Source organism: Pterocles gutturalis, unplaced genomic scaffold (genome assembly GCF_000699245.1).
Source record: "Pterocles gutturalis isolate BGI_N339 unplaced genomic scaffold, ASM69924v1 scaffold53464, whole genome shotgun sequence".
In the NCBI taxonomy this organism is placed as follows: Eukaryota; Metazoa; Chordata; class Aves; order Pterocliformes; family Pteroclidae; genus Pterocles; species Pterocles gutturalis.
Window position 1 is genome coordinate 1 of NW_010135226.1, and position 14246 is coordinate 14246.

The 14246-nt window shown below is 35.5% G+C and overlaps 2 protein-coding genes across 2 annotated transcripts; one reads left to right on the plus strand and one right to left on the minus strand.

Moving 5' to 3' along the window:
* The first annotated feature begins 75 nt into the window (after positions 1-75).
* GEMIN2 (gem (nuclear organelle) associated protein 2) lies at positions 76-7524 on the plus strand. Its single transcript, XM_010081799.1, has 10 exons — positions 76-116; positions 199-283; positions 1496-1585; positions 3186-3245; positions 3417-3527; positions 4145-4189; positions 4902-4970; positions 6301-6411; positions 6627-6685; positions 6982-7524. Exons 1-10 carry the CDS (start codon positions 76-78, stop codon positions 7019-7021), a joined length of 711 nt encoding a protein of 236 aa, XP_010080101.1. The 3' UTR covers positions 7022-7524.
* Positions 7525-9696: 2172 nt separating this feature from the next.
* Positions 9697-13297, minus strand: TRAPPC6B (trafficking protein particle complex 6B; the record flags this gene model as incomplete). Its single annotated transcript, XM_010081800.1, has 4 exons — positions 9697-9868; positions 10514-10607; positions 11664-11747; positions 13180-13297. Coding segments are annotated over 4 exons (328 nt in total), but the record flags the coding sequence as incomplete, so codon positions are not given.
* Positions 13298-14246: the final 949 nt, after the last annotated feature.

Genomic DNA, 14246 nt, shown 5'->3' on the forward strand with positions numbered 1-14246 from the left:
GAGGCTCGAGCAGCTGCGTTCTGCACAACCTGAGAATTCTCCATCTGTAACTCCGAAGGAAAACCTCTTGTAAGAATGGCCAGTGTAGCCAGTGTTGTACATGAAGCTTTCCGCAGGTGCAGTATTTCAGAGACAGCTGGCATATAACCACCTGTTACAAAAAAGGAAAAAACGTAGCCACTTAATTTTGTTTTGTAGGATTGAAGCAGCTCGATGCCCAGATGTGGTTGTGGCGCAAATAGACCCCAAAAAATTGAGAAAGAAGCAGACAGTAAATATTTCAGTAAGTTCAAGAGCTTTTACAGGGGTTTTTGGGGGGGGCGTGGGGGAGAAATAAGGGGAAAGATGTTAATGTTGGTACTAATTTTGGGGAGTGGTTGGCATAACCAAACAATGGCACTGCTGGATTTTAAAAGCATCTACAGAATTAAATTAAATGTCTCAATTTGAAGAAACACCTGTTCAGCTGCTGCCTAGCAACAGTCTTTATAACTGATTTAAATTTATAATATTCATAGTGTTTGATAAACAACAGACAGTTTTACTGTCTGAGGAAATAAAATGTTGCATTAGATTTTACAAATATTTAATAATAAAACCTGCGTACTCTTTGGAAATAAGAGATCCCCATACATATATTTAGGTTTAAATATATATCTAGGGTAAAGGTAGTAAGTGCAGCTAAGCCTTACTGAAGTTAGATGAAATTCTAGCACCGTTTCTTTCCTTTTTTGGTGGAATATTTTCTTGGAATTTTTTCTTGCTGCCCAAGGAAATTTTTTCTGTTGTCACATTGCCATGCCAGCTTGGATTTTAATCTGCTTTCAAATAGTTCAGGAGACCAAATTTGCTTTTCTCTAGTGAAGACTGTGTAATCTGAAATTTCACTACTAGATTGCTCAATAAAAGTTTCTACTGCTGGCATATGACCATGTAACTTCTGTGACCATTCTAGTCATTTGTCTCATCTCGTTGTAGTGGCATTCTTAAACATTTGTAGAAAGGATTATTTTTTTTTTAAATCTTTCATGCTAATCTTTAAAAGAGGTTCTATCTACTTAACGGTCTCAGTTAATTCCTAAAAAATTTTTTGCAGTCTTCTCTCTTCCTCAATTTATTATCTTGGCAGGTAGAACACCTAAGATTCATAGCATCTGTCCAAGATGAAACAGCGCCCTGTTTTTTATAAACAGGAGAATTGAGGCAGAACAACTGCTAAAAGCACAACCTTAAATAATTCTTTGACAATGTATTTTGAATACTTAGTTTTCTTTCTTATTTGCATATGAGAAGAGTCAGACAAGAAATTTAGTCTAAACCACCTGTCTTTAGTCTAAACCAGCCAGTCTTGGATGTGGTCATGAACTTACCTTTCTTAAGTGAAGATTTAAAGGATATTGTTTACCTGATAGTAAGTATTTACTGAGTCCCTTGTTTTAAAGATTCTTCTTATAAAGCTTTCTTTACATTATAATTATTGCCAGTGTCTTCTTAGATTTCTGGATGTCAGCCTGCTCCTGAAGGATATTCTCCAACGCTCAAGTGGCAGCAGCAGCAAGTGGCCAATTTCTCCGGTGTTCGTCAGGTAAAAATTGTGTGTGAGGGGACTTGCACTGTCTAGATAGAACACTAAGCTTTACAGGGGACAAGCTTATACCTAGTATAGAAATAATTATGACTTTATGGTAGGACAGACGCTTGTAAGCAAATGTTTTAAGTTCTTGAAAAAGAATTGAGTATATACTGTGTGGCTTTTAAACTTCTGATAAAACTCTCAAGAGATTCATGTTTTAAAAAAAAAATTCTCCTTCAACTACAGCAAAGCTATTTCAGTATTTAGAGTAAATGATATAGAGTAGGTGAGGGAGGACAAAAATCCCTGTGTTACACAGTTATATTAAAACATAGTGCTAGCAGGAAAACTCAACATTAACTGAAAAACAAGTGGATTCTAACCCACCAGGAGATTCATGTACACAGAACATGCTGTCCATTTAGGATACTGTTGGCAGTGGTGGCACCCATTATGAGGAGAAATACTGATTAGATAAAATGTATTTGTAGGGTTGTAGTGTTAACACAGAGTTAAATCCTTCCTGCTGCATTTGCACCCTGCTCTTAAATAACAGAACAAAAATGGAGAATTAAGCAGTCTCTCTCTCTACCCACAGTTCAAACAGGATGACATGCAAAACATAATAAAGATGTAGGTAGAAATAATTTACGACTCCAGTACTGCGGAAGGCATGTTTACAATACATTGATACTGCATGCTAGGAATACCTCAAGTAACTGAAGTATAACCAACTGCACTGAAGCTGCTGTAGCACTGAACTTTGCATGAGCTCATTTACCCTGTTTTTTCAGGGAGGTAAATCAGTGAAGGGAGACATCTGTACTACTGCATCTACATCTGTACTACTGTATATTAGACATAATCTAAGGTTTTAGTAGAACTAAGGAAACTGAAATCTAAAGGCATATTCACTGAATGGGTATTTCTTTTATACACAAAACAATTGCCAGCATTAACACTGAAGTATGAGAATATCCTAAAAAAAAATTGGAGAAAAAAGAGCATCAGAAGTCACTTGTTCAAACACTATGCATTGGCTACTGTTACTTAAAGCATTTTTAGTGGTTGTTTTTACTGCTACAGTAACAACTGGATTGGAGAAAAATTTCCCCTGTTACAAAAAGTTTACACCCCTGTACAGCAAACTGTCAAGCAGGCCACTTCGTCTTAAATGGCATCCCTGTCAGGTAGAAGAAATACACTAGGAAAGCATGCTTGCCTTCTTTCTAACAGTTCTGTAGACATCTGGTACAGATACAGACCACTGTTGGAAACAGGATATTGGCTTTATGGACTAAACCAATTATTTTTTCTTAAGCTTGTTATACCAAGAAAAGTCTAGAAGACTATTAAAGCTTACTATCTCAAATTAAAGCTTGATGTGGTAGACTTCAAAATTCCTTCAGGTTTAACATTACTTCTAAAAACAACTTGCTTACATTTATACTAAGAGGCATGGGAAATATTTAGCCAGTTATGCTTCTACTGATTTATAGAACATTATAAAATATACTTTCTATACATTTTTAAGAATCATGGAGAGCAATTATGGATATGGTAAAATAACTGCAACGTTAAACTCTGATTTGGCTTTGTTTTAATTACTCAGAGCCTGAACAAGCACAGAAATCACTGGCGGTCACAACATTTGGATAGCAATGTTACTATGGTGAGTAGAATTCATAACAGTGCTCTAGGTTTTTTTTCCAGTCGTTAAATCTGTGGCTAATCTGGCTTTACAGTTTAATGCAACAACTTGTACATATTATCAAGTTTTTTCTTCAGTGTCTTCGAGATTAAGCAATATTTCACAGTTTAAATTTATTCTTATTTACTTCAGCCAAAATTAGAGGATGAAGAAGGCTGGAAGAAGTTTTGCCTGGGCGAAAGAGTATACTCAGAAATAGATGTACTATCTGATAATGAAAATCTAGGAATTGATTACATAAAGGTGAGCATAGGACTTCTGTCTGATTTTCAGCTGCTATTTTCAAGAATAAGTGCCAGAAAATAATCCTACTGTTTATTACCACTTTCTACTAAATAAAAAGTCCCATTTTTCTTCCCTTTTAAGTGGTGTCCTGGGTTAAGCTGAGACAGAGTTAACTTTCTTCATAATAGCTATCAGTGAGCTAGTAGCTCTAAGTGAAGCAGAGAACAAGTCTATCCCCTCAGTCAAAAAGTTGAAGGGTTCTGTTATCAGCTAAAGCACACTATTTTGTTGCTCACTGAGCTGAATGGAAAGCTTTCTGCTTTAGTGTTTTGTTGAACGGTGATACATGCTTCTTCCCCTCATACATACTATTCTACAAACGTGCCCTTCACTTCATCATTTTGAAAAACCAAAACTTTAACAAATAACAGTAAAAGCAAGGTTCTTTGACACCAAAATTGACTGGACCTCATCTGGAACTTGCCTGAAGATTTTTTTAAATAGATTTCAAAGCTCAGAACAGACTTTCAAATCACTATGAAAGTCTGAGCATCCCATTAAGATGTTTGTATGTTCTAAGTTAAAAAAAATGTTTATCATAATGTCTCTGCACTTTCCGACTTGATTTTTTTCAGGTGGGCTTTCCCCCTTTGCTAAGTATTGTAAGCAGAATGAATCAGGTAAGCCTGCCTCTTATAATCACATAGTGACATTGCATAAATCATTCTTTCTCATATTCTATCTGTTGCAGAAGTCTGCTCTATTTTTCTGTGCTAGAGGAGGCAATTGTTAATTACAGCCGCTATTCATTGTACACTTAACAAGTAAAACACATTATTATTATCTCACCTTCAGCTACAATTAACTAGTGAACATTTATCCTAACTAGTTTTAACAGTATTTTGTCCTTGTAATTTCTCTGGAACATTTTTTGTTTCAATTTTTGCTGAATGCCCCATTAGGCACTTGACAGCGTGTTAAGATTTCCCATTTAGTGTTTCAAGCACAGCCCCCAACTTGATTGTGAACTCTTAGGTACATTACAAGGCTACTACTGTGTTTCCCATTAGTTACCTTTATACAGAAACAACCAGTCAGTGTAATGCTTCTTTCCTGATCTGTAGCTACTTATCTGTGACTTTTTGTTAACACATAAAATTACTTAATTTTATATGAAGTTCTTTCCAGGAACTGGTGCTTTAACACCTATTGTACCCTTATATGTAACTTCAACCTAGAATAAATATCACATAGTATCACAGTGGAGTAGAAACACATAATGCGTATATTTTTTAAAAATCATATGCTTTTTATATAATCCTTCAGGTAGAAGGATAGCAAAACAAAACATTGCAGGTATTGTATTGTTTTTTTCTTTTTCTTTTTTTGAAGGCAACAGTAACCAGTGTCTTAGAATACCTGATAAGTTGGTTTGGAGAGAAAAAATTTACTCCAGAACTGGTAATTTTTAGTTTATTCTAACTACTTGCACATGAACACATCAAAAGAGGGATAAATTGTTCATAGTTTTCTATAAAATTTTAGTTTCTAAATAATTCTCTAGATGCATGTATCACATTCAGTTACTTTCGAAACCTTCTTGATTAGATACTAAAATGAGTATTCACAGAACTTTTTGGAAGGCTAATTACAAAACATAACAGATACAGATCTATCAAGTACTGCTAAGACCCCCTCCCCTTTTTATTGCTCCCCACACTGACTTAAACCACAAGCTTACATGAGTATCCATGCTGGGGAGCAAAGAGGGTCAGACTGCAGCAGTTTAGTTGTGGCCAGTTTAAGCTGTCAGGGTGCTGCTCGCCGTGTTTACCAATGCTTCCATTTTAGTTTGGAGATGCACGACAGCATGCTGGCAAAGACATGTTTAATCTTTCCACGCACAGCACAGACCAAAAAGCTTAGCTGCATTAGTGTAGTGACAAATCAAACCTAATAAGAAATTCTGATTGACAGGTATATTAGCATGGAGTTTGGCCACAACTAGACTGGCTAGCAACATAATGGCATCCCTTCTACAGAGGACCTTGGTGGGTGCATCTCCTCTCACTCAGTACCACAAAGCAAAATAATGAAAAATTTCTTCCATAATATTAAACAGTTTCACTGTTTTTGAGTCACTTCAAGGCCTTTCATGTTCTGTCCTTTTCTGTAGGACTATTTTCTTTTTCACTGATAATGCTGCAGAGAACATGCACATTGACTTTCAGTTTATTCCCATAATGAAAGCCATTCCACACTGGAACTAAATTAAGAAGTTAAGACTGGTAGCAGAAGTTACGTTTTTAAGAATGCAGTAGAATTCAGTTAAATAAAATGCAAAGGGCACATTTTCACAGTGGTGCACATCTTGAAGCTGACCTAACAGCATTAATTCCACAAAGATCTCACTTGATACATTCACTCTTCAGCAATGTTTTTCCACAGTTTGTTAAGTTAAAAATTAATAGCTAAGTAGTAATCTTTAGATATTACTAAAATAATCCTTCCTTCAGACTTCAGTAGGGTAAGCTGTATTAATTTATATCTTGGCCAGTACTACAAAAAATATCAGGAACTTCAGAAGTACTGCTCACAAGAAGCTTATCTAGAGGCACAAAATTCTACTGTGTAGTGTCTTATTTGGCTTTCTAACTTTTCAATTCTGGCAGTAGCACTTAAATGCAATTTTGTTTTGAGACCTACACTCCAGGCCTGCTCTACATAACTAGAACTTCATGAAACTTCAAGGAAATGCTCTGAATTAAAACTGTTATTTGAATCCACACAGGGTAGGTGGCTTTATGCACTGTTGGCATGCCTTGAAAAACCTTTGCTACCTGAAGCTCACTCCCTTATTCGACAGCTGGCAAGACGATGCTCAGAAGTCAGAGTACTAGAGGTAAGATTTAAAATAACATCGTGCAAAGGACTTGCTGAACTTAGCAAATTATTAGGAGGATGATTTTTAAGTTCTTGAAGTCTTGGTAAGTAATTTTTCATGTCCTAAGTTCGTTTGAGAATGAAGGGGAAGAGTACAACCATGTAACATGACATGTAACAACTTTTCTATTGGACACTGGTAACAAGAACTGTTCTAATTTATTTTTCTTTCAGGAGAACAAAAATGGAGAACAGATATCAGCTCTGAACTTGATAATCTGCTTAGTTAGCAGGTAATGCAGCTTACCTATCCGAAACAGTGAAGTATGTCTGGAATAAATGTGTGATTACTCTTATTCTAACCTAGATTCTTTTAAAGTGGAAGTCAATTGAAGTACCCTGGGCCTATGTAGCAAATATACTTAGGGTTATCTTTTGTCCTTTTAACTAAGTGTAAACTTACTGCACTCTGAACTGCAAAGCTGTAAAGATGATAGAAACACTAAAAGAAAAGCTAGAAAGACAGAGGTCAAAGTAAGGAGTATGTTGCATTACAGGTTTCTTACTGTATTTCACTTCTCTCCACTAGGTACTTCGATCAACGCGACTTGGCTGATGAGCCTTCATAGACTGTTCTGATAATATCAAGTATTTTGCATTGCCATAGTACAAACAGCATTGTCAGAGTCAACAGCAAGAGACTGCACCGTTCAGACCTGAAGTACGATACAACCCCTTCAGAACACCCTCCAGATAATGCATTTGGGACATCTATGAATAACTTAAGCAGAGCTTTAGCATGAGATTGTCCGTGTCTCCAATATCATCACTATCATTGTAAAACAGTCAAAGAAGTGTCTGGCATCATCTCTCAAGCTACTGTCTCTGTAGACTACATTTTTGGATAGAAATTCCCAATGTCTGATTAATCTTGGGGACACTGCTATTAGGTAAAGTGTAGGGTTACATTACAAATTACTGTTCTTTATCTAACACACACCTGTTGAGGGCTTTTTTAAAAATAAAACAACCATTTTAAAGAGTGTTCTTAAATATTGTGGCTTTTCTCATTCTTCATAGTATTTAACAGCAGCATTCCTATAGAAACCTACACAACTACAACTGAATATGCAAGTTACTAAAACAATTATTTTAGTAAAACATAAATATTACTATTTCTGAAGTAGGAATACTATTTTTCAGTAAACAGTTGCAGAAACCACTAAAAATTACACAGCTGTATTGAATGCTTTTAACAGAAGCATTTATTAAATAAACAGAATGAACAAATTTATTTTCTGTATGATATCTTGACAAATATGTTATTCATATATTTAATGTGGAGTGCTTCACCAAGAGTAGCAGCATCTGTCTGGTACATACATGACTCCCTCTCATCCTAATTGTTTTCAAAAATTAACAATCCATGTTCAAGGAACAATGAATTCTGCTGCTAGCAGCAAACTGATACAATATTGACTGACATCTGCTTTCTGTGTATGGCAGAATTTTAGTCCCTCACTATTTAAAAAAAAGTAAATCACTAAGCACAACCAGTTATTGATAAACATTCAATATATCTTGGAATGATTGGCACTTCTGCATCTGGAATAGCAGTCATAACTGTCAAGTGAAAAATTAAAGTGAATAGCTACTGGAGTTTTAATTCTGGAGAGGGAAGTAACAAAATGATTCTGTATGTTGATACTGTCTGCAGATGCCTAAAATGTAACCCCGAAATGTCTACCTATTACACATACAGTGCAAGTTATTCCTAGTCTCTTTAGTAATCTTTTAAGCATCTTAAAAGCAGGATGAGTTGGCAACTGAAGAACTGTGAAATGCACTCAGCAAGTTAGTTAATTCTCTAGCCCTACAATTTCAAACAAATCTGAGTTACAATGGTGGATAACAGCCAGAGCCGTAAACCCATAAACTACCAGTGTAAGAGCCCAGCATTTTCCATCAGTTGAACAGCTGATCCCCACTGAGTAGCATACTACTGCAGTTACTTTATCTTTGCTAGTTCTATAAACAGTGGTACAGCACGCTACTAGTTCAAGTTGTGCTCTAGGTGTTGCCTAGAACTGTCAAGTTATGCACCTGCAACTAATCTGAACTAGCATTCACAGTACCTGAAAAGATGAGAATTTGGTCACATCTTAAGCTCAAGTATAATAAACCCCTGGTTATCCCATTTATCATCTACAGCTCGACAGCTTGTAACAGCCATCTAGAAAAGGCTTGTTGCATTATGAACTATAGACCTTCCTTATAGCTTAGGGAAGAACAGCTTCCACTGTTCTTGCCCACTATGAACTGGACAACATAAAACTCTCCCAACACAGAAGGTAGTTAGAACAATCAAAGGTGCTCTTTTCCATGTTAGCTTTTCTAGTCAGCCTGTTATTTATTTCCTGGTCTCAAAGCAGAAACTGAGTCACTATCACAAGGCATTCTCATATTTCTGAATAAACACCATAATTTTCAAGTGTGATTCATCTGAAAGTATAAGGCCTGAACCTCCTAAAAGAAAAGTCTGACAGCAAAGTTCATTAAAAGTTTTAACAAGATGGTTTAATGCTTACCTACAGCAAGATACGTATTGTTATGCAAATCTGGTAACAAGTATCTAGCAAACCCCAATAGCCTCAAGAGTCTTGGTGATGACTTTACGGCTTCTTGCAGGCCTGATCATCTTCCTGCACACGCTCATTACAGAAGTGAGTTGTAACTAGCAATTAAAAACACTTTGTTAATACTGAATTTATGCACAACAAGTTAAAGCAAATTTCCTTCTCTGGTCAGTAGTAGATGACCTTAGCTGTAAAATTATTCTAACACAAAAAAACCCCAGCTGCTAATTTTAAGGAAGCAGGAGATACTGTTTAACTGTGTATAGAAATAAGTTCTTTTCTTCTACTGGCTCGTATCTTTCCTGCTCATATCTTTCCTATAAATGAATTAAGCCTCCAACTTAACACCTTTAATGAAGACACTTGGTTCATGTGACAATGGCTTCCTCAGAATATGACAAAAGCAATTACTGCCTCATAGTTCAGAGGGAATAAGGAAAGGCAGCATTTTGGCATTCATGTTAGGTGACAGAGAACACGCTAGTTTCTTATTCAAATTCAGTCTTGCTTAGGCTTTTACTCCATTCTCAAAATGGCCTCTGGTCTTCCGTATGTGCTGTTTGGTAATTTAACTCTTATGTTAAAAACTTCTGAATAGGCAGTTTTTACCATGTGGATATTAATACCTTGTTAAAGAATAAAGTTCATACCAAGATACAAGAATAGCGTTATTTTGATGAATATTTATTACATATTTTGAATTGTGCTGCACAATGCTATAATTTACAAGCTACATACAAAGCTGAACCAAGATACTCAATCCACACACAAAGGATTTTTAACATAGATACCCAGATTTGAATCTGCTCTACATCTTCTGTATCATCACCTGAAATTTACCTGCAAAGAAAAAGCAAAGTCAGATCAAAGTATCACCATTAGTTATTTCTCCAAGTGATTATTTTATTGTAATCATTTTGTTAAAAGAAATAGTAAGGAACATTTCAATATTACAGTTTGTGAACAATCTAACCATTATTTAAATTTAGCATTTAAATTTATCTCCAACTGCACAGCTTCTTTTTCTTCTTTTTTTTTTTTTAGTTGATCCATCACAACAATTTTGGCAGCTAAATTTAAAATCTGTGCAGTCTCTGGAAATTTTATCTACCTTAAGCAGCCTGGGCAGTTACAATGGGCTTCACTTACTAACTTTCATTATTTCTGTAGAGAAAGAGCACATATCTAGTTGTTTGTATCTTCACTAGTTCAAATGGCCTTCTGAACATACATCCCTGATGCTTCCAAACGTAAATACAACTTTTTAGTTTTGCTTCCCACTCAATGTTATGGAGGTTCACCCTCTGTCAGTGTTTTCTAAACACTAAAGCATTTAGTGACAAGCCATATCCTGAAGTTCATACTGAGTCCTACGGCCCAGCAGCTTCAAACTAATCCCACCTTGTTAAATGCTTACACAGTGATGAACCCAGTAAGGAAAGTTACCAAGTGAGCTAATAATTGAATACTTTGTGAATTACTTACATGCAGGCATTGATGAAACTTCAGCTGTTACAATACTCTTTATTCCCAAATTCAATAGGCCTCCTCTGATTAGTCCACAGGTAAATGCTAAATACTAAACATAAAGTTGCATTTTAAAAAAGCATCAAGGGTGAAGCTTGTTGCTAGAGACTGAGACTAAGTGCTCAAGAGCAAGACTTAACACTTGGACAATATAAAACTATGGAGGTTTTGTCACTGTGCTTGAGAGACCTTGTCATGTCTGTAACAGATGGAAGCTCCAACACTTGATACAGCAGAGCTCACAATGCAGATTTCTCTTGTTAGAGGTGCTATCTTGAGTCACTTGTTGCTACCTATTTCCATTAAACCTCTAGGAACTTAATACCCTTGAAACAAGTATTCCCAAGACTCGGCTGAAAATAACAACCAGTATTAAAGTCCACAGGGGAGAAACAGTCCAAGATAGCATTCTTGCACAGGCCGCATCTTAGAATACAAGGGATAAAGATGCCTGCAGATATTCAGAATATATGCTACAAAACAGATGAAACATCCCACCAAACACCAAAAAAAAATCCCAAGGATAGTAGTCAGCAACTGTGATGACTAAGAAGATCAAGAACTAAGAAACCATAAAATGGAACTGAATGTCCCATTTCTTACATCCACTTGAACCAAAGTGCTTTTACTTTGCACTGATTTTACTTACCTAAACTACTATTCTAACGCAGTATCTACAGTCAATATTATTTTTAATTCATGGAATATCTTTCTGAACGTTCACACAATCTCAGATGCTTGTTCTAGGTAAGAAACAGCATCTTCCAAATATGTTTTGGAAATTTATAAAAAGCTCCCAAGGGCATGTGCTTTCCAAAGAGAAAGAAAGAATTTGTGTGACAGTGGCAGACAGTGACAGACCAGATCCTGCCATCACGTCATTCAAACATGACAACAGCAAATTTCATGGCAATTTTTGTTGAACCACAAATCAAATCCACTGATCTGAAACAAGGTGCATTTCCAAAAAACAGGTTTGGGAAACTAAATTTTATCTACCCTTTTGGAGAGTCTGCATCCATTCAATTACAAAATTTAAAACTATTATTAATAGATCAAGATAATTCAAATCAAACTGGTAGATCCCAAGCACAAAACATAAGTGTACCTTTGGTGCATGTTCTAAATACTGTTTTCCTGCAGACATTTGTGTCAAGAGGCGAAATTTATTGTCTTGAAGGACATAAATACCCTGTTAAAAAAAAATTAGTAGAGTACTCAGTAACATGTAATCAACACTTTATATGAAGGGATTTGATTTGTAGATACAATATTTTCAGGTTGAAGAAGGAAAAATTAGATTAAGGCACATGCAATTTAAATTTAAACTATTGTTTGCTTACATGAAATATAAAAACAAAAGAAAGGATACCTAATTGTGAATTTATAACAAAACACCTAGATGATAATATGATCAGTTAATCCTAAAAAAATATTTATTTACATTCTTCTTGAAAGAGTCCTTCCAGTGCGCTTAGACAACAGCTCTATTTTAGACAGTCTTTGTTAATATACCAAACACATGCTGATTTTTACATTCAAATCTTAAATTGGTATTCTTAACTCTCCACTTCAGTGAGAATTATCCTCTTTAACAGAGATACAGACAAACACACCCAGTAGATTATTAAATTAAAATTATAGTGTTTCCACATTACAATCTGTGCCACAATATGCATTTTAATTTATTAAGTATGAACACTGTCATTTTCATTTCTCTGATAATGGCTCTGCTGCTTTGAAACTTCATAACCCTAGAAATGAAATTAAGGCTGCATATACAATTGAGACCTAAGCTCAATACTGCAACTTTCTTTGAATTAAAAAAAAAATTCTAAGATAATTATTATTCATTAAAGTTATTGCTTGATAAAGGGCTCACTGAAAAATCAAACCTATTTTATTTGACACAATACTTGTACAATTTATCTTGTCCCTACTTGGATACAACAGGAAAACGGCCACAAGAACACCAAGTTATTCAAAACAATAAAGATTTTTTTTCTCTAGTAAAATGTCTCCTTAAATTATTTTGATCTTTCTTTAAAGAGTTTGTCTGTTGATATAGTAAAGGACATAGATACAATGTAGTATCACCAACATGGAAATTTTGGGAAGTTTTTCAGCTGTTTCGTATACAAGTATGTCCACTAGAGTGTAACTGTCTCAACTACTGAATTAATAAATAACTGCTGTTAACATTTTTCAAAATAAAAAATTACTTCAAGGCAGCCATTCTGTTTAGACAGATGCTAACGCAGCAATATCACTTCCTCACACTACTTTTGTACTAACAAAGTTCCTGTTTAAGTATTAATCAACTGTAACCCTTACTGTCCTGTCAGTTTGCAACTCTACAACAGTGCATATGAAATTCAAAGCATTTAGTTTTTTCAAACAGGGTGGCACTAAAGACATCACAAACAATTATAAATTGTATTCTGAAACTACATGCTAACATGAACCTTTAAAACCTGCTCTTTACACAAAACATATAAATAAAGAATATTTTAGGTTTCTGATCAGATAATTAATTCTAAACCAAGACAAGCAAAAAATGCACTAGTAACTCAAAACAGTGTTACTGATTTTGTAAGTTAAATCTTACTATACAGCATTAGTACCTGATGATTAGTCCTTAGGTTATCTATTTGCTTTTTGAATACAGTTGTCCAAAAATCTTTGCAAATGAACTTCATAATATCTAATTCATCCTTGAACCTGGCAGTATCTTTTGTAAACCTAAGAGATAAGTGAGAAACATATCAATAATGAAGCTACACATGACAACTTGATCAACTAAGCAGAAAAATACAAAACATGGTACTACGTGGCATTGCTTTTCTATAACTTTTTGTTATAGAAATTAGTTTCCAACCATTTTACAGTATCACTCTAGCACCACTCAGTTTTCATCAAGCATTATAACTTAAGAGCAACAATGTTATCTTAATACCTTCAACACTACAGCAGAATAAATGCTTTTAATCATAGGATTATTAAAGAAGGTTGAAGTACAGAAAGATGCAAAGCACTTCATCAGTTTCATCTTCAACTAAGTGTCTGAATAGAAGATAAACACAAAGCTCACACCTACACTACTGCTTGGGAGGAGTCCTTCAAATATGTAAAAAAGCACTAACGCATAGGAACAAACACGTAAAACTCATTCCTGTTTCCCAAAAAGGGACCTCTTTCTCTTGCTCGTTTCAGAATTATTTCCCTTTGTCTCCTGTACGGATCTTTATCTGGCATTAAAGTGCCAGCTCAAAAGTCTTCACGCGACCCCGGAAGGAGGGCGCTGAAGCTCGATGTGCAGCAAGTCATCACGCGTCCCCAACAGGGCCTGGGGAAACACGGAGGCAAAAATTGGAAGGACTAAAAGTGCTTTAGAAAAACGAAATCCAGGAGTCAATAATAAAATTATGTTTAAGAAATTAGAAAGAGAAGAAAATAATGTAATGTACCAGAAAAAGGAAACATGCAAAAATAAGTCTACAAAAAGTGCAATTAAAAGGGATCATACGTATTAAAAGTAACCGTACGAGCACCCTGACTCAGCTTTCATGACGGAAAGCACTGGGAAAATACGCGCTCCAGAACTGTCCTGCGGTACTCAGACACGGGTCCCCTCACAAGAATGAGATGCCAAAGAGAGGACGCCAGTCCGCCCGGCAGCGGAACGCACCCG